General features: G+C 40.3%; 1 protein-coding gene across 10 annotated transcripts in view; it reads right to left on the bottom strand.

Moving 5' to 3' along the window:
• Positions 1–19,935, bottom strand: part of FARS2 (phenylalanyl-tRNA synthetase 2, mitochondrial) — a 582,942-nt gene that overhangs the window by 427,173 nt on the left and 135,834 nt on the right. For all 10 annotated transcript variants that reach the window (XM_090269837.1, XM_090269841.1, XM_090269834.1 and 7 more), the window contains one exon: positions 12,382–13,014. In XM_090269837.1, the coding sequence (XP_090125963.1) occupies positions 12,382–12,993 (612 nt within the window). In that variant the 5' untranslated portion in view covers positions 12,994–13,014. The remainder of the gene's footprint in view (positions 1–12,381; positions 13,015–19,935) is intronic.

Here is a 19,935-nt window from a genome sequence, read left to right as displayed (position 1 = left end):
CCAATGATCTCATTTTTTTTCTTTAAAGATATTTTCTCTTGATGGGATCTACATGTAGTGATTCTGTCCAAATTTTTTTTTTCCTTACAATTTATTTGCAGAAACAGAATCAATCATCTCGTAGAGCAATGCTTCTCAAAGTGTCTGACAAAGGGACAGTTTTAGATGGCCAATCAGTCTCAAATTGATACATGGTCCTACTACACAGAACTACTAAACAGACTGAGCACATGCAACCTTCAAGAGCATTTAGGAACACCTGAATCAGTTTACATTCTATTCAACAAAAGAAGTCCACTAATAATGTGCTTAAACATGCTGGCTTAAACATTCTTAAACACTAAACATTGCTTATACATTTCTAAGTGCTTACTTTTGATTCTTCTATTTATTCATTATGCACATCACCTGTTGTGTAGCATTGTTATATGTGGAATTTCCCACAGGCTGGATTTTGCCTATTACATCTCCAGAGTGTAGTTTAACATGTTTCTCTGTCCTCTGTGCCTTCTACAAATTTGGTAGTTAGATCTAGATTTTGATCAGATTGAATTTCAAGTTTCTTGGCAAGACTTTACAGTTAGTATTGTATTCTTTCATTAGGAGACATGGAAGTCTGGCTGCCCCTCTTTTTATGACATTAATTAATGGTCATCAGTGAACAGTTTATTACTAGCACTTAGTGTCAAAGCCTCTAGTAAATTTGGATGTCCAAAGTGTTTTCTCTTAGAGACCCTAAGAAAGCTCTCCTCTTCCCAGGCCCATTGCTTTCCTGTACCTCAGATCTGACACAGTGCAGATCTTCCAGCTGTCTATTGTGAGTCCCTACCCATTTGTGAAGTTCTTAGGGAGATCTTCACAAATGTCTCAGAAATGTTGCCTGTGGTTTTGGGTTTTGCTATTCCAGTTGCTATATCTGTTTGTAAGATCTGGGATTATTCAAAACATAAAACACACTTCCCTTGTACTTTTTAGAACAATTCCGCTTGGTTTTTGCATCCTAAATTGAACACAATTCACTGATATTAAGTTTTTTAAAGTTAAATATACTGCAAGTACCTTTTTAACTATGTCCTATCAATTTTGCTTTATTAATGTTAACTGTGATCATATCATTTAAATGGGGTCTACCAAGTTTCTACCAAATAAAGTTTAGAACCAACACTTTAGTTGGGGCAAAGAATTAAAATAACACCAACCCTCTACCCATACACCCTTCTTGGAAGCCCTACACTTGGGTCATTAGCAAGTCCTGTTACCAGATATGGGCCTGGCCCTTATTAGGTCTGCCCTGGGCCAGCTAGTAGCAGTGGGTTCTTGCCTTCGTGCAGAAAAGATTTCACAACACAAATCCAGATAATTTTTAAAGGATGTTTGTTAAAGCTGGGACACAGGGAAATAAGGAAGAGCATTTACACATAGAAGAAGAAACAGGAGAGCCTAGGCTGGGCTGCCTTAGCTCACTGGTAAGTCAGAGAGAAGGGGGCTTTGGGGACAGGTTCAGGGGGTTAGGCTGGGACAAGATGCCACTGCCCATTGCTCCCCTGGTTTCAAGTCTTGAGGTCCCTTAGAGTTTAGATGAATGCCTGTGGTGGGGAAAGAGAGGGAAGAAAAGAGTAAGGGGAATGGCTCCTGCTGCTCTCCAGAGGAAAAACGCACCCTGGGTCCTTCGTCTTGAGGTTTTTCTCTCTCTCTTGCAGACAGGGAATCTTAGGGGAGGTCTCAGGGGACTGTTTCAGCAGACTACTCATCAGACTTCCAGGTGTGCTCTTTCAGGGTCCTGATCCCCACTGACAGGTCAGAGCCAGGGCAGGAGATTGTTAGTCACTACAGTTGGTCCTGGCATCACCCACCTGGTGTTGCTGCTTTTCTGGGTCTGGAGCTGACATACAGCTGAGGCCTAGATGTCATCTGTAGGGAGGTGACCTTCTGTGTCTGGCTGTAAATTGCACAGCCAGTTTGTTCACCGATCTGTCTCAGTTTCTCCACTTGCCAAGGAATTTTCCTAACTTCTTACTATTCTGCCTCATTCTGTCACTGACCAATCAGTGAAGACCAAGACCCTGAAAGAGCACACCTGGAAAACTGATGACTAGTATGCTGAAACGCTCCCTTAAGACCTCCTCTAACATTTCAGTCAGCTGGAGATAAAAACTCAAGACAAAGGACCCAGCACACTCTCCCTCTGCGGAACATCCTAGGTCATTCCTTTTCCCCTCTTCTTCCCTCACTTCTTCCCCTACAGGTACACATCTCCAAAATCTAAGGGACCCTGAGACTTGCAACCAGGGAAGCAATGGGCAGCAGCATCTCATCCCAGGCTAATCCCCTGAACCTGTCTCCAAGGCCCCCTTGTCTCTAACTTCCTAGTGAGCTAAGGCAGCCCAGCCGAGGCTCTCCTGTTGCTTCTTCTATGCTAAGCCCTTCCTTGCTTCACTGTCCCCAACTTTAATAAATGTACCCTTATAATCACCTGAACTCATATTGTGAAATCTTTCCTACATGAAGTCAAGCATCTACACACTACAGGCTAGCCCTACACAGACTCACTTGGGGCCAGGCCTCCTGTCTGGTAACAATCCCACTTACAAAGCAGCTCCACGAATAGCAACAGAACACAGTAGAATGGGCAATGAACTCAGAAAACCTGAGTTAAGTTTTAGCTCTGCCACCAATGGGTTGGATAACCTTAGGCAAGTCATTAAACCTTCCATCTATCTCACAAGGTTTTTATTAAGAGAAGTAAATGAAACGATAACCATGGAATTACTTTATTAAAGTATAACTTTAGCTATATACATATATGTGAGGGTGCACTTTTTTAACTATAAGGCAGAATATACAGTCATCAGATTATATTAGCCATGCCTGTTATGCACTAAATAGGACTAGATCCAAAACAAATATGGGATAAAATAAGAATTAATTCCCTATCTCTCTTCCTATATTGCACCTTCTAAGATATTCTTGATTGTTTCTCCATTAAAATGCTAAAGTGAGTCTTGCAGCTTCCTACCACTCTCACTGCATGCGGGCTTACAATTAGTGCACTCGCCTTTTTCATATTTTTTAATGAGGTAAGCTGGGCTGAGTACCTGCCCACTGCTGTGGCCTAGACATCATATTACTGGCATCACATTAATTATGGGTGACATTCTATCACTTGGTCATATTTCCCAGATTTTGATTTGTCTTTGTTCATTTCCTTTTCATTTTCTAAAAGATCCATACATTTATTAATAGTTATAATTCCTAACTTAGAAAATAGTAATTCCAAGCAGTAAGAATACTCATCTAAGGAGTGCTGAGATTAACTCTGAGCAGACTGCTTGCATAAAAGTAACTTACTGTTTTTTTGTATTAGCAGAGGTTCTCAAGAAAATTGCATGTCCTGAGGCAAATAGTTGTCTCCTACAACATCACATTTACTACAACAAGGCAATGATCACCTATAACCTATACTATTCCTTTTTTTATCCAACAACCCATTTAGCTTGTGTGGGCAAGAAGGAGTTTTATAATAATTATTGCTCGTTGGAATTAACATGTTTGGGAGAAGTGCTAAAGAAGTAAAATAAAAATACCTCGTGTGCCTCATTTAATTCCATTTGTTTCTTAATTTTAAAAAGAGATGGTTTAAAAATATATGAATAGAATATAGGTCTAAGATGACAGAGGAATAAGTGGAAGATACACTAACCTCCTTCCAGGACTAATCTGGAATCACAACTAAATTGTAGAAAAATCATCCTGAATAACTAACTGAACACTAAGTGGAGAGAAGCCTTATAACCAAGGACAGACAGAAGAAACTGCTGCACCATGAGTCTGGTAGGGAGTGAAGAGAAGGCGCAAGAGGGCTGGCTGGGCTCCGACAGGTGGCAGCTTAAGTTTCAGAGAAATATTTCAGTGGCCAGGGGCTTCCACCTGAGAAGTGTAGTGCCTAAACTCCAAGCTGTGTTCCCCAACCTACAGTACAAACGCGATTAAAGGAACTCAGATAACATCCAGATGTGAAAAGTGGCAGAGTTTCTGTCTACCAAAGAGAGAGAGATAGAGACACAGAGAGCCTCTTAAAGGGCCAACGCAGAAAATTTTACTTGCAGCTGCTTACCATGGACATGAGCAGAGGGAGGGCATAGTGGACTAGAAACACTTGATGACAGTCTGGGGTTAGTAACTCTGAGGAGAGAACTAAAGGAACAGCTGCCAGGATCCCTGGGCTAAGTTGTTGCCCATACTGCTGGAGCCATCTTTCTCAAGCAGAGAAGTCCCCTCCAAGTGGCATCAGCCTGAGGGGAAGCAATAGCACTGCCCGCAGGAATTACTCTGCCCTACCCTGGCTGCTCATTACGCTTAAGGCTATATCACTGATTAGTTTAACAAAGAAGCAGCCAAAATGGGAAGACAGAAAAACAGACCACAAATGAAAGAATAAGAGAATTCTCCAGAAGAACTAGATGAAATGGAGGCAAGCAATTTAACAGATAGTTTAGAGTACTGATTATAAGGATACTCAACAGCATTAAAAAAAAAACAAAACATAGAAACCATTAAAAAAAAAGAAAAACAGTCAGAAATAAAGAATGCAATATCTGAAATTTTAAAAAATACACAAGAGGGAATAAACATTAGGTTATATGAAGCAGAGGATGGAATCAGCGATTTTGAAGATAAGGTAGAGAAAACACCCAGGCAGAACAGGAAAAAAGAAAAAGAAATTTTTTAAATGAGGAGAGCTTAAATACTTTGGATAACATGAAGCATAGCAACATCTGCATCATGGAAATATCAGAAGGAAAAGATAAAGAGCAAGGGACCAAGAAGCTATTTGAAGAAACAATGACCAAAAACTTACACAATCTGATGAAGGAAAAAGATACACAGGTCTAAGAAGCTCAGAGAGTCTCAAACAAGTTAGACCCAAAGAGGCCTGCACTGAGACACATCATAATTAAAATGACAAGGCTTAAGGACAAGCAAGAACACTAAAAGCCGCAAAAGAAAAGCAGGTAGTTACATACAATGAAGTACCAATTAGAGTGGCATCTACTTACTCAACAGAAACATTTCAGGCCAGAAAGGAGTGGCATGAAATATTCAAGGCGATGAAAAGCAAGGATCTACAACCAATCCCTTACTGGGATTTACCCAGCAAGGCTATTATTTAAAATGAAGGAGAAATAAGGAGCTTCCCAGACAAGAAAAAGCTAATAGAATTTGTTAACACAAACCCAGTACTGCAACAAATGTTAAAGAGCTTGCTTTAAACAGAAAAAAAAAAGAAAAAAAACGAATTAAGTACTCTTAACAATAAAATGGCACTAAATACGTATCAATAATCACATTAAATATAAATGGCTTAAATATTCCAACCAAAAGACATAGGGTAGCTGAATGGATAAGAAAACAAGACAAGACCCTTGACTTCCGGCCAAGATGGAGGCATAGACAGAAATGCTGTGTCTCCCTCCATAACTAAGAAGGAACACAACTACCTCAAAACTAGAGACAACCAGAAGTTCCAGAAAATCAAAGTGAATGGGAGTCCAGCAAACAAAGATACAAAGAAGAAATACTGATCCAGACAGGTAGAAGGGGCAGAGCCAGGGTGGAGAGGACGCAGTGTGGTGGTGGCAGCAGCAGCGGCGGTGGCAGCAGCAGTGGTGGTGGCAGCAGCAGCAGCAGCACCTACCTGCAGCAGCAGCGGCCGGCCGACAGGAAGCACAGTCGCACGTTTTAAAAAGTCAGGAGGGACACCTGGGGAACGTTCCCAGCTCCTCACCCGACCTCACAGCTCACAGTTCCAGCATCAGGGAAAATCAAGCCTCATTGCTTCTGACTGTGCAGACCAGTGGGGGTGTGGGTGGAGGCAGAAACTGCCAGTCTCAGCAGAATCCACTTGTTTGGGAGGCCCCCACAGTCCTAGAATGTCCACAGGCCCACCCATTCTGGAAACGACAGCCAGGACAGCAGCTGGAGGAGTGCCAGTCTGGTGTGGTAGTGGGAGAGGTGTCTGGAAAAGGGGCGAGTGCTGGTCAGGAAGCATTGTTCCCTCTTGGACCCCTCCCCCTCATACAGCGTCGCCATGACATGGTAAAACAGTCGCCGTGTACTGACGAATACCTAAGACTCCACCCCTTACACATTAACAGGAGCAACAGTTCTACATGGGACACAGAGGCAAACAAATACAGGAGCCTTTCAGAATGAAGAGACAGAGAAGTATGGCCCAAAAAGGGGAACAGATCAAGGTTCCAGTGGGAGAACTAAGTGACAAGGAGATAGCCAACCTCACAGATGAGGAGATAGACAACCTAACAGACACAGAATTAAAAACACTGGTGATAAAGATGCTCACAGCTTGACAGATATGCTTGAGTATGGCAAACGCATAAGAGAAGAAGTGAAGGCTATGCTAAGTGAAACAAAAGAAAATCCACACAAAACCAATGGTGAAGGGAAGGAAACCGGGGTTAAAATCAATGATTTGGAGTGTAAGGAAGAAAAAAACAGTCAGCCAGTGCAGAATGAGGAAGCAAGAATTGAAAAAAATGAGGAAAACTTCCCAAATTTTGCAAAGGAGATGGACATACAGGTCCGGGAAACACAGAGGGTCCTGGGTGAGCTGGACCCAGAGGGAACCACTCCAGGACGCATCATGATTGAGATGCCAAAGGTGAAAGATAAAGACAGAGTCCTGGGGGCAGCAAGAGAGAGGTGGAGAGTTGCCTACGGGGGGGTGGGGGGCGCCTATACGACTGTCAGCTGATTTCTCAGAGGACACTTTGCAGGCAGAAAGGGACTGGCAAGCAATATTCAATATGATGAAAAGCAAAGACCTACAACCAAGAGTACTCTATCCAGCAAGGCTATCATTTGGAATGGAAGGGCAGATGAAGTGCTTCCCAGACAAGGTGAAGCTAAAGGAGTTCATCATCACCAAGCCATTATTATGTGAAATGTCAAAGGGACTTACTTAAGAAAAAGAAGATCAAAACTATGAATACTAAATGACAACAAACTCACAACTATCAACAACTGAATCTAAAAAATAAAAACAAAATCCAACTAAGCAAACCAGAATAGGAACAGAATCATAGGTATGGGGATCATTAGGAGGGTTATCAGCTGGGAGAGGGGAAGGGGAGAAATGGGGATATGGTGCAGGGACTAAAAAGCATAATTAGTTGGTACAAAATAGACAGGGGGAAGTTAAGAATAATATAGGAAAGGGTGAAGCCAAAGAACTTATATGCATGACCCATGGTCGTGAACTAAGGTGGGTTGGACTGCTGGAGGGAAGTGGGGTACTGGGCAGAGGGGAGCAAAGGGGGAAAAAATTGTAACTACTATAACAACATAATCAATAAAATAATACTTTTAAAAAAAACCCATATATATGCTGCCTCCAAGAGACCCATCTCAGATTGAAAGATACACACAGACTAAAAGTAAAAGGATAGAAAAAGATATTTCATGCAAATAGAAAGAAAAACAAAGCTGGAGTAGCAGTACTTATATCTGAAAATATAGACTTTAAAACCAAGGCTATAGCAAGAGACAAAAAAAGAACACTACATAATGATAAAGGGAACAATCCAACAAGAGGATAGAACCCTAGTAAACATTTATGCTCCCAACATAGGAGCACTTAAATATGTGAAGCAAATCTTGATGGAACATAAAGAAAAGATCAACAAAAATACAGTCAGAGGCAAAGACTTTAACACCCCATAGACTTCAATGGATAGATCTTTCGGACAGAAAATAAACAAGGAGACAGTGGCCTTAAAAGACACACTATATCAAATGTATTTAATTGATTCTTCCGAGCATTTCACCCCAAAGCAGAAGAACATACATACTTTTCAAGTGCACATGTAATGTTTTCTAAGTGAGACCACATGTTAGGACACAAATCAAGTCTCAATAAATTTAAGAAAACTGAAATCATATCAAGCATCTTCTCTTACCACAATGCTATGAAAGTAGAAATCAATAACAAGAAGAACAATGAAAAACACACAAAGACATGGAAACTAAATAACATATTATTAAACAAGAAATGGGTCAACTACAAGACCAAGGAAGAACTCAACAAATACCTTGAAACAAGTAAAAATGAGGACACAACAATCCAAAATCTTTGCGACATCCTAAGAGGGAAATTCATAGTATTACAAGCCTATTTCAAAAAACGGGAAAAAGTTCAAATAAACCATCTAACCTCACACTTAAAAGAAGAAAATAATACAAATCGGAGCAGAAATAAACAAAATGGAATCTAAAAAAGAAAACTGATACAAAATATCAATGAATCGAAGAGCTGGTTTTTTGAAAAGATAAATAAGATTGACAAACCTTTTACCAGACTCATCAAAAAAGGAAGAGAAAGTACCCAAATAAATAAACTCAAAAATGAAAGAGGAGAAATACAAAGGACTGTAAGAAAATGTTATGAATAACTATGTGCCAACAAACTGGACAACCTGGACAAACTGAATAAATTCCTAGAAACATATAACCTTCCAAAACCAAATCAGGAAGAATCAGAGAATATGAATAGACAGATTACACCTAGTGAAATTGAAGCTGTAATAAGAAAAAACTCCCAAAAAACAAAAGCCCTGGACCAGATGGCTTCACAGGAGTTTACCAAACCTCCCCAAAAAAAACTAACACCTCTCCTTCTCAAACTATTTCATAAAATTCAAGAGGGAAGTCTCCCATATTCATTTTACAAGGCCAGCATTATCCTAATTCCAAAATCAAAGAAACTACAAAGAAAGAAAATTATAGGCCAATACCCTTGATGAACACAGATTCTAAAATCCTCAACAAATATTAGCAAACCAAATAAAGCAGTGCTTCAAAAAAGATCATATAACATGATCAAGTGGGATTTATCCCAGGAATACAAGATTGTTACAACATCTGCAGATCAATAAATGTGATTCACTACATAAACAAAATGAAGGATAAAAATCACATGATTATATCAACAGATGCAGAAAAAACATTTGATAAAATCCAGTATCACTTATGATAAAAACTGTCAGCAAGGTGGGATTTAAGGAAGCATACCTAAATATAATAAAGGTCATATATGACAAATCCACTGCCAGCGCCATACTCAAAGGGCAAAAAACACAAGCATTCCCCCTAAAATCAGGAATAATACAGGGATGTCTGCTTTCACCTCTATTCAACATTGTACTAGAAGTCCTAGCCACAGCACTCAGGCAAGAATAAGAAATAAAAGGCATCCAGATTGAAAAGGAAGAAGTAAAACTGTCATTATTTACAGATGATATGATACTATAAATAGAAAATCCCAAAGATTCCACCAAAAACTACTATAACTGATAAATGAATTCAGTAAAGTAACAGGATACAATATTAATATGTAGATATCAGTTGTATTTTTATATGCTAATAAAGGAAATTAAAAAAACAATCCCATTCACAATTGCTATAAAAAGAATAAAATTCCTACGAATAAACCTTACCAAGGATGTGAAAGACCTGTACTCAGAAAATTATAAGACTAAAGAAAGAAATAAAGAAGATACAAATAAGTAGAAGCAAATACCATGTTCATGGATAGGAAAGATTAACATCATTAAAATGTCCATACTACCCAAAGCAATTTATAGATTCAATGCAATTCTTATCAAGATTCCAATGACATATGTCACAGAACTAGAACAAATTTTTCAAAAATTTATATGAAACCATAAAAGGCCCCGCACAGCAACAGTGATCCTGAAGAAGAAGGACAAAGTTGGAGGAATCACACTACCTAATATGAAACTATACTATAAGGCCATACTCTTCAAAACTGCATGGTACTGGCATAAAAACAGACATATAGATCAAAGGAACAGAATAGAGAACCCAGAAATAAACCCACACCTTTATAGTCAATTAGTATTTGACAGAGGAAGCAAGCACATACAATGGGCTAAAGATAGTTTATTCAGTAAATCATGTTGGGAAAATTGGACATCTGTGCAGAAAAATAAAACTAGACCACCTTCTTACACCACACACAAGAGTAGATTCAAATTGGATCAAAGACTTAAATGTTAGACACAAAATCACAAAAATCCTGGAAGAAAACATAGGCGGCAATTTCTCAGACACTGCTCACAGCAATATTTTTTCTGGTTTATCTCCCCAGGCAAGGGAAACAAAAGAAAGAAACAAACAAAAGGGACTACATCCAACTAAAAAGTTTTTGTACAGCAAAGGAAATCACCAACAAAATAAAAAGACAACCCACAAAATGGATGAACATATTCACTGACACATCTAATAAAGAGATTACTACACAGAATTTTTGAAAAACTTCTAAAACTCAACACATACACACACACACACACACACACACACACACACACACACACACACACACACCAGTTAAAAAATGGGCAAAGGACCTGAATAGACGTTTATCCAAAGAGGATATACAGATGGCCGATAGACATATGAAAAGGTGCTCAATGTCACTAATCAACAGAGAAATGCAAATTAAAACCACAATGAGAAATCATCTCACACCTGTCAGAATGGATACCATCAATAAATCAACAAACAACAAGTGCTGGCAAGGATGGAGAGAAAGGGGAACCCTTTTGTGCTATTGGTGGGAATGCAGACTGGTACAGCCACTGTAGAAAGCAGTATGAAGATAACTCAAAAAATTAAAAATGTATCTGCCTCTTGACCCAGAGATCCCACTTCTGGGAATATATCAGAAGAAACCCTAAATTCAAAAGAGTATGAGCACCTCTATGTTCATTATAGCGTTATTTACAATCACCAAGATATGGAAGCAGTTCAAGTTTCCGTCAGTATATGAATGGATAAAACAACTATGGAACATTTACACTATGGAATACCACTCAGCCTTAAAAAAAAAAGAAGAAACTTTTACCCTTTGTGACAGTATGCATGAACCTGGAGAACATTATGCTAAGTGAAATAAGCCAGTCAGAGAAACAGAAATACTATATCATTTCACTCATATGCGGAATCTAATGAACAAAGTGAACTAACAAGCAAAATGGAGGCAGACTCATAGATGGAGAGCAGGATGACAGCTAAAGTGGGGAGGTTAGTGGGTGGAGGGATTCAGCAAAAGGGAAAAAGAACTCATGGACATGGACAACAGTTTGGTGATTGCTGGGAGTAGTGGGGTATAAAAGGACTAAATGGTAAGGGGAAAAAAATACAATAAAGATTAAATTAAAAATACATATATGAATAAAAGACAGTGGTATTGCAGATTTTTAGGACATAGACTCAAGTTTCAAGGATTTTCATAATTTGCCAAAGAAGAGAGAGGAAGGAAGGAAGGAAGGAAGGAAGGAAGGAAGGAAGGAAGGAAGGAAGGAAGGAAGGAAAGAAAGAAAGGAAGGAAGGAAGGTGGAGAGAGAGAGAGGAAGAGACAGAGGGAAGGAGGGAGGGAGGGAGGGAGGGAGGCAGGCAGGCAGACAATACATTAGGGTATGAGCTAACAGATGAAATGAGTTGGGTCTTTTGAGAATGACCACAATATCAGATTTCCTAGTCAAAAAGGCTCAGTGCATGCAAATTTATACTTCAAGAATAGCAACAATTAGGACACCTTACACCCTGGCTGGTGTGGCTCAGTGGATTCAGACCCAGCCTATGAACAAAAGGGTCGCTCTTCTGATTCCCAGTCAGGGCACATGCCTGGGTTGCAGGCCAGGTCCCCAGTTGGGGGTGTATGAGAGGCAACTACACACTGACGTTTCTCTCCCTCTCCTTCTCTCTCCCTTCCCCTCTCCCTTCCTGTCTCTAAAAATAAAATCATTTTTTTTTAAAAAAGACATCTCGCAGAAAAAAAGTAGAGTCCACAAATATAAAATACGGGAGGTTAAGGAAAGAACTTGGAAACAAGAACACAGTTTTACAGTTTAAACCAAAAAATCATCAGTCATCAGTCCTCTCTAATATAGGATAAGAAATTCTAACAGCATAAACAGATAATGAACTTCTAACAGACCTGGAATAAACTTATCACAGGTTTCAGTGTTGTATGTTTAACCACCTTGGATTGAGAATAAATTTGAGCCACTGACTATTCATTCTTAAGAAGAAACCCAAAGAAAGGCAGATCACTATTAAAGGATAAAGACAGACAAGAGGAAACAAAAGCCTACCAATATCTGTAGTCACTAACAAAGCAAATTAGTCAAAAATTATTAAGGCTCAGCCTGTACAAAGAATGTCATCAAGGATGGATGATTCGCAAATGCAAAAAACAACTGTTCTGGTTTCACTGAGATAAACTTTAGTGACCTCAACAAAAATATCCATGCCTTCAACAGAAAACGTCTCAATACTCACCTCATGCTTGGAGAAGAGCCTGACAGCCTCCAGCTGGTGGAAAACCGGGTAGTGCTGGGAGTCAATCTGGTCGCGCCTGTAAACATCGCCCACCACCAGGAAGGCATCCAGCCCAGCGTGCAGCAGGTCCCACTGGTGTGCAGATGTGTGTGCTCGGAGCATGTGAGTCCGATTCAGGTAATAGTTGTCTCCCTTCTTCCGGCTGGGGTGATCAGCTGGGATGAGCAGGCTGTCAAAGTTCTGCCAAGTCGTGACCACTGGAGAAAAGTCGTCAAAGACCGAGAACAGCGGAGTCCCAAAGCGGCCCACATACTGCTTGTAGAAATGCTCCTTCACCCTCTCCTTGATCAGCCAAAGTGGGTGATGCTGCTGGTTGTGCAGATTCCTGCCAACCCTTGAGAGGACTTTCTGGGAGAGGTTGCTGTAGTCATCCTGAGGGTAGGATTGACCCAGCAGCTCTACCACACCACCTGGAGCTCCTCGGGCAGCAAACCCTGAAGCAGCAGGGTGAGAGCCCAAGGCTGGATGCTGACGGCCTCTGGAGACGCTACTGGCCTTCCTCACCAGGTAGACACGCATGTGGGCAACTCTTCTGAGAGCTGAACAAACCATTGTAGAACCTTCTCATGGATTCTGGAAAGAGCACACATGCAAAACACAGGTTAAGATTCACCCTGAGTATAGTAAATGTGTCTTTCATGTCTCCCTCAAGTTCCCCCACTGCCCTACTGATATCTTTGTTTCCCCGACCACCTCCCCCCAACCACAGAATATCCAGTTAAGAAAATCTGCTGACAGAGGCTTAGCATTCACTGCTCTAAATCAAAAGAATATTTAATGTCACTTTTATATTTCTAATCTCTAGCTAGATGTCCTTCCCTTGCCACTGAGATCCTTGGGTTGAAAGATAATTTCCATTATCACATCATGTCACGCTCTGAACCACTCATGCTGAATAAAACTTTAAATATGATGACTTCCTTTCATTTTGACTACATTCTATAACCAAAAAACTTTAGACGGATCACTTAACAGGCAGAATTTAGTTGAACTCTAGCAATGTCTCATGTTAATTAAAGGAAGCACATGATTATATATATGTATTATCTGAAGTATCAATATAGCAGAAGATATTTGAAACAGCCATCCTTCGCATTTCTGTCCTTCTCCCTCATAACGGCAAAGTTCTTACCTCTGACAGATCATGACTTCTGAATTGTTTCACTATATTTTTTAAAAATGACATTAAAACATCTTTTTTACATTTGAGATAGAATATATCACTTTAGATGGTGGTTATCTTTAGTAAAATTTTTTTTTTTAGTCACACAATGTGATAGACTACACCAATGGACAGCTAAAATTATTTTTATATATGCAAACCCTTTCTATCCTCACATCTGGTCATGTCGCTCAAACTTAATACCATGGCAGCGTCCCATCAATGACATTTTTGTTTTATAAAAGAGCAAGTTCTATGATGCACCCCCAATGGGCCAAGAGCAGGACTAAACTTACTTGGGAAGGGATTCAGAGAAACCAGAAGACAGAGTATTGACGAGACCTTTTTTTTTATGCCTAGAATTTAATAAGAAGAGCACCAAATTTCACAGGTGAAAGTCACCCCAGCAGTCATCTACTACACACTGTTCATATCACAGATGAGGTGACAAAGATCCAGAAACAGCTAACAAACTAAGGTTCAGGGAGAGATAAAAATATTGAAGGATTCTAGACCACTTAACACAGTATATTTTTTCCCACTGTCACAGAGGCAAGTTTTAAATTGACTCAGGGATCTCAGTTATAAAAATCTTTAGATATCATATCCCTATGTTCATAAAAAATTTACTATAAACTTAAATCACCCAAATCCATCATCTACAATTTGGAATTTTTACCTATTTGGCTATTTTAAAGCATATTTAACTATGTGGTTACTTCACTTAAAGGGCTTTACAATCATACCAAAAAAAATACATAATTTCATGGTATTATGCTGCATTAGGAGAGAAGTATATTGCTCCAAGTGACCATCAAAAGCAGATCCAGTATGGACCCAGGCAGTACAGTTCACCTGTAACTGAGAATATCTAGCTCCAAGTTATATTATTGTACATGTGTGATTATTACAAGCTTGTGCATAGCATCTTTGTCTCACACTGCCAGCATGTGAGAAGTTTTCAAAGATACCCAAGAATCCACTGGATTTATTCACTTATGAAACTATTTTGTCAGAGTTCTTTTGAAAAGTGTTTTTGGCTCAGCTTCAAAAGAAATGTGTCTTCCCATCTACAGTGCTCAGTGCCTTGTCACTGCAGTAGATATGAATTTTAAATATGTATGTGCTGCCTTATACATCTTAGTGCAAAGTCAGACTGTTAGGCTGTTAGCTACCCAGCTCAGCGCCCTTGGCAAGACATAAAGTATTTTTTCCTTCCAAAGACAAATGCTTTATACAAAGTTCAGAATTCTTGTGGAAAAGATGCTTTTGATGTGCTTATCTGTACATTACTGACTTCCCTTTCCCTCTCAGTTCCTAGCTCCTCACATATCCAAACCCACTGCTAGTACTGTTCCTACAGAGGGGCTCCATCCTTATGTCCCTTCTTGGCTCTCCTCACCTACCTCTCCATTGCTGAAGAAGTTTAATTTTCTTGTCCTCATTTTCAGACTTTTTATCTATCCAGTCAGCCCCTGTATACTCGTATAATTCCCCCACTATCATTTCTCCCCACCCAAAACAATTGTTTTTTTCTCTATTATCATCTTTTACAGAAAGAGAATGACTATGATAGCTTTCCCACTTCCATCTGAAAAATAAACCCCTTTCTTTTTGCCTTATATTAAGAACTAAGTTCATCTGGAAAATACAGGAGACCCAGGAAGATAAATACCAGGGCCAAGAGCCATTCTTCTCTTGGTACAGTGGTCTTCCTTGTCACCTTTTCAACAGTTAGGTAAGTATTATTCTTACTATTTGACAAAGAAAATAAGGCTCAAATAGATCTTGTAACTTGCAAAAACTCAAACACCTATCTATGGACAAAGTTCAAAACTCCGGGCAATTCAAGTACTTGTCAATGAAAACAGACCCAAGACTGTTAAATTCAAATTACATCTCTTTAATTACCTATCTTAGCTTACCTTATCTGAGCAATGTATTTCATACATCAATGCATTTTAAATATATAAATGAATACGCAAATGAATAAATCAATGAATCAAAACACATTAGCTTAGATGGTGGGAATGAAATACCATTGAACATAGGATCTGAAGGGCAAACCTGTCCATGTCCTGTTTTTGTAACTAAAGGTGTGTTGGAACCTGAGAATGCCCATTTGTTCACATATTGTCTGTAGGGGCTTTTCAACTACTGAGTCAGAGATGAATAGCTGCCACTGGGACTGTATGAACCACAGGCCTAAAATACTTAGTATCTTGTCCTTCACAGAAAGTTTGTGGAGCCCTATTTTACCTTAACTCTAAAAAGTTCTTCCACACTACTAAGCGTATCTTTCCAGTCACAAATGCATGCAGATTACAGAGCCACTAAAAGTAACAAAAGTACAAATGTGGATATTAAATGTGCTAACACTGGTACAATAGTGAGAAGAATCAATACAACAGATGTGCAAAGACTACAAATATCCATGTGGATACAGCCCAAAGCCAACCAGTTAGGTGCTGTATATTATTCTCTGACACATTAACTTACCTTTCTGACCCTCAAGTTTCTCATGTATAAAATACAGAAAATAATACCTACCTCATAGGACAAGGATCAAACTCAATTGTATTAATTATGCACTGACTATCCAACTAAGGGACTTAATTTTTAATTTTACTTAATTTTATTTTAAATTGCCACATTATTTTAAACTAGGAGCTTCCAGTGGACAGGGCAGATCTAGATCCTCATATAATAAAAATGAGAATTCTACACCCAAAACAATCAAAACTAATTCCTGAAATTACATCTTAACATACAAGTTACATTCTAAAATAATGTGTAGATTTCAGCTTTTATATAAATAAAGGGAGTATTCAATCTTCAGTACAATCAAAAAAAATTAAAAAGGCTCATTGAGGTCATTTAGTCCAAAGCTCACATTTTATATATAAGGAAACCAAGTCACAGATTACTTGTGTTCCCCAGGATGTGCAGCCAATTAATGATAGCCACGGGTGACAAAAGAACCCAGTGGCCTGATTCCCAGGTAAATGTTCTTTCTACTCCAAGTTAAACCCAGTTAAGGTCTCACATGCGAAATCTAAAAAAGTTTAATACATAGAAGAAAAGGGGCTACAAAGATGGTTACCAAGGATGTGGAGGTGGGGGAAACAGAAAGATGTTGGTCAAAGGGTAAAAGCTGAAGTTTGTAGGATGATTAAGTCTAGAGATCTAATGTACAGCATTAGGATTACACTTAATACAACAATGAATACTGGAAATTTACTAAAAGTAGATTTCAGGTACTCTTGTTAGACACACAAAAAGAAACGGTAACTATGTGAGGAAATGATATGTTAATTAGCTTGACTGTAGGAATCATTTCACTATGTATGTTATATATTTTAAAAATTAAGTTAAATGTAATTAATTAATTAAAATAAAGTATCTGAAGCATCCTATTAAATGGTCATGGATCACAGTAGATTCTCTTGTTGTTCAAAAGCTACACTGAAAACACTATAAACTTTCTTCATTGCTATAAATCTACCACAGTGACTAGAACTAGTAAAACACTGAATAAATGTTGTGAGAATTAATAAATTTTCTAACTAACAGTCTTTCCTTTCAATTTCCCACGGTCTTGCATGTGAAGGAGAAACTAAACATTGTATGAACTCTACTACACTGGTAATTTCTCTAAAGTACAATTCACTTACTGGAAAGGCCCATGGTAAGCAAACATGACCCACATGCAGTCACAACCATACAAAATATCAGGCACAGTCCATTAACCTCCACATGCAGTACTTAAAAATAGTTTCTACCCAGAAAAATTAAGCTTGACTCAGTCAACAAACAGTTTACAAATTTTACACATAATGGTGGGAAATAGCCACCTTCCATTAACTTTTACTCATGAAAGAGCAAGGCAAGAGGCAGTTCCCTGTCACTGATGGGAATGTTATTGGTGCAACCTTTCTAGAAGGCAATTCAGCAATGTCAAGAGACTTAAAACTGTTCATAACCTTTGACAGGTAATTAACCCTTCTAGGAATTTATCACAAGAAAATAATGTAAATGAAGATAGAAATTAAACACAAAGAAGTTTCATTATAGTATGATTTATAATAGAAAAAAATTACAAACAACATAAACATTCCTAACAAGGGAATGATTAAATAAGTTATAGTACAACCATAAAATAAAATATTACGCACTCATAAAAAATCATGCTGGCAAAGTTTTAAAGATATAACTGTATACTTATAAAGTGATAAATAGTATATAAAATTGTATGTACAATATGATCTTAACTATGTAAATATATATCTACCTATAAATACATACATACTATATTTAGAAACCCTGGGAAGAGATTTAATAGCTATTATCGCTGGTCCTTATTTTCTATTTTATACCTTTCTATATCTAAATTTTGTAAATGGATATCTCGTCGTCGTCGTCGGCAGCCGTCCGTCTCGAGAGACGATGGCGTAGCTTCCTGAGAGTCTATCTGCACCGCCGAGAATGGCTGTGCAGTCTGATTCGGGAGTGACAATCCCTGCCGCACTTGGTACAGGTGAAGGCAGATGACTGTTGTTGCTGCTGTTGATGCTGCTTCCGCCTCGATCTTTTCTGGGCCGCCTCCTCGTTGCGCGCAGCCTCTGCACGTGACGTACCTTGCCTGACCGCGAGCCTCCAGGCTAGGCGGTCGTCTGCTTGAACTTCCCATGTGTTGAGATTGATGGAGCATTGTGTCATGTCCTTTTTGCAGATGTCTTTGAACCGCAGTTTTGGGCGCCCTGTCATCCTCTGGCCTTCCGCTAGCTCGCCGTAGAGGAGGTCTTTGGGGATACGGCCTGCATCCATTCTTTTGACATGGCCGAGCCACCTGAGGCGTCTCTCTCTAAGAACTGCATGCAAACTGCTCATATTGGCTCGCTTCAGCACCTCGGTGTTGGGGACCTTATCCTGCCAGGCGACATGCAGGACGCGTCGCAGGCACCTCATGTGGAAGCTGTTGAGTTTCCTTTCGTGCCTTGCGTAGGTGGTCCACGTCTCGCTGCCATAGAGGAGAGTGCTGAGTACGCAGGCTTGGTAGATGCGCAGTCTGGTTTTCTCAGTGAGGCTGGAATTGTTCCACGCTCGCCGGTTCAGTCTGGCCATAACTGTGGCTGCCCTGGCGATTCTCCGGTTGACCTCCAAGTCGACTGACAGAGAGCTCGAGATGGTGGACCCGAGGTAAGTGAAGTCGTTGACAACCTCCAGGGTGTATCCGTCGATGGTGATGCATGGGGGAGTCCCCGTGCCTTGAGCCATAACATTCGTCTTCGTCAGGCTGATGGCTAGTCCGAACTCCTTGCATGCGTGGGAAAGGCAAGTGACTAGCTGCTGGAGTCCCTCTTCGGAGTGTGATGTCAAAGCTGCGTCGTCGGTGAAGAGCATCTCACGGATGAGCACCTCTTTGACTTTGGTCTTGGCTCGTAGACGGGCCAGGTTGTAGAGCTTGCCATCGGATCTGGTGTGAATGAAGACACCCTCGCTGCAGTCCTTAAAGGCGTATTGGAGGAGCATGGAGAAGAAGATTCCGAACAGCGTAGGCGCGAGGACGCAGCCCTGCTTTACTCCGCTGCTGACTGGGAAGGCCTCAGAGGTTGCGCCGTTGTAGGACACCGTGCTGTGCATGTTGTCGTGAAAGGACATGACCACAGCAAGCAGATGTGGTGGACAGCCAATCTTCCGTAGCAAGCTGAAGAGTCCGCTTCGACTGACCAGATCAAACGCCTTCGTGAGGTCAATAAAGGCGAGGTAGAGTGGTTTATGCTGCTCGTGACACTTCTCCTGCAGCTGGCGTAGGGAGAAGATCATGTCCACTGTTGATCGGCCAGCTCTGAAGCCACACTGGGACTCTGGGTAGACGCGGGAAGCAAGGGTCTGCAGGCGGGCAAGAGCGACCCGGGCGAATACTTTGCCGACGACGCTGAGGAGAGAGATACCCCGGTAGTTGTTGCAGTCGCTGCGGTCTCCTTTGTTCTTGTACATGGTGATAATGTTGGCGTCTCTCATATCCTGGGGGATGTAACCCTGCTTCCAGCAGCGACAGAGTAGATGGTGGAGCGGCTGTAGCAGGACTGGTTTCCCGCTCTTTAGGATTTCTGGAGGGATTCCGTCGCTTCCTGGTGCTTTCCCGCAAGCAAGGCGGTCGATGGCTTTGCCGAGCTCTGCCGCAGTAGGTGGGGTGTCTAGCTCCTCCATGACTGGTAGGTCTGGGATGGCTTTAAGAGCAGTGTCTGTTACGGTGTTCTTCGTTGCATATAGCTCGAGGTAGTGCTCGGTCCACCGCCGCATTTGCTGTTCCTGGTCAGTGATGACCT

Source organism: Furipterus horrens, unplaced genomic scaffold, assembly GCF_987537825.1.
Source record: "Furipterus horrens unplaced genomic scaffold, mFurHor1.1.pri manual_scaffold_3, whole genome shotgun sequence".
Classification (NCBI taxonomy): Eukaryota; Metazoa; Chordata; class Mammalia; order Chiroptera; family Furipteridae; genus Furipterus; species Furipterus horrens.
The sequence above is the reverse complement of the archived record's forward strand: the minus strand, read 5'-3'. Positions and strand labels throughout refer to the sequence as shown.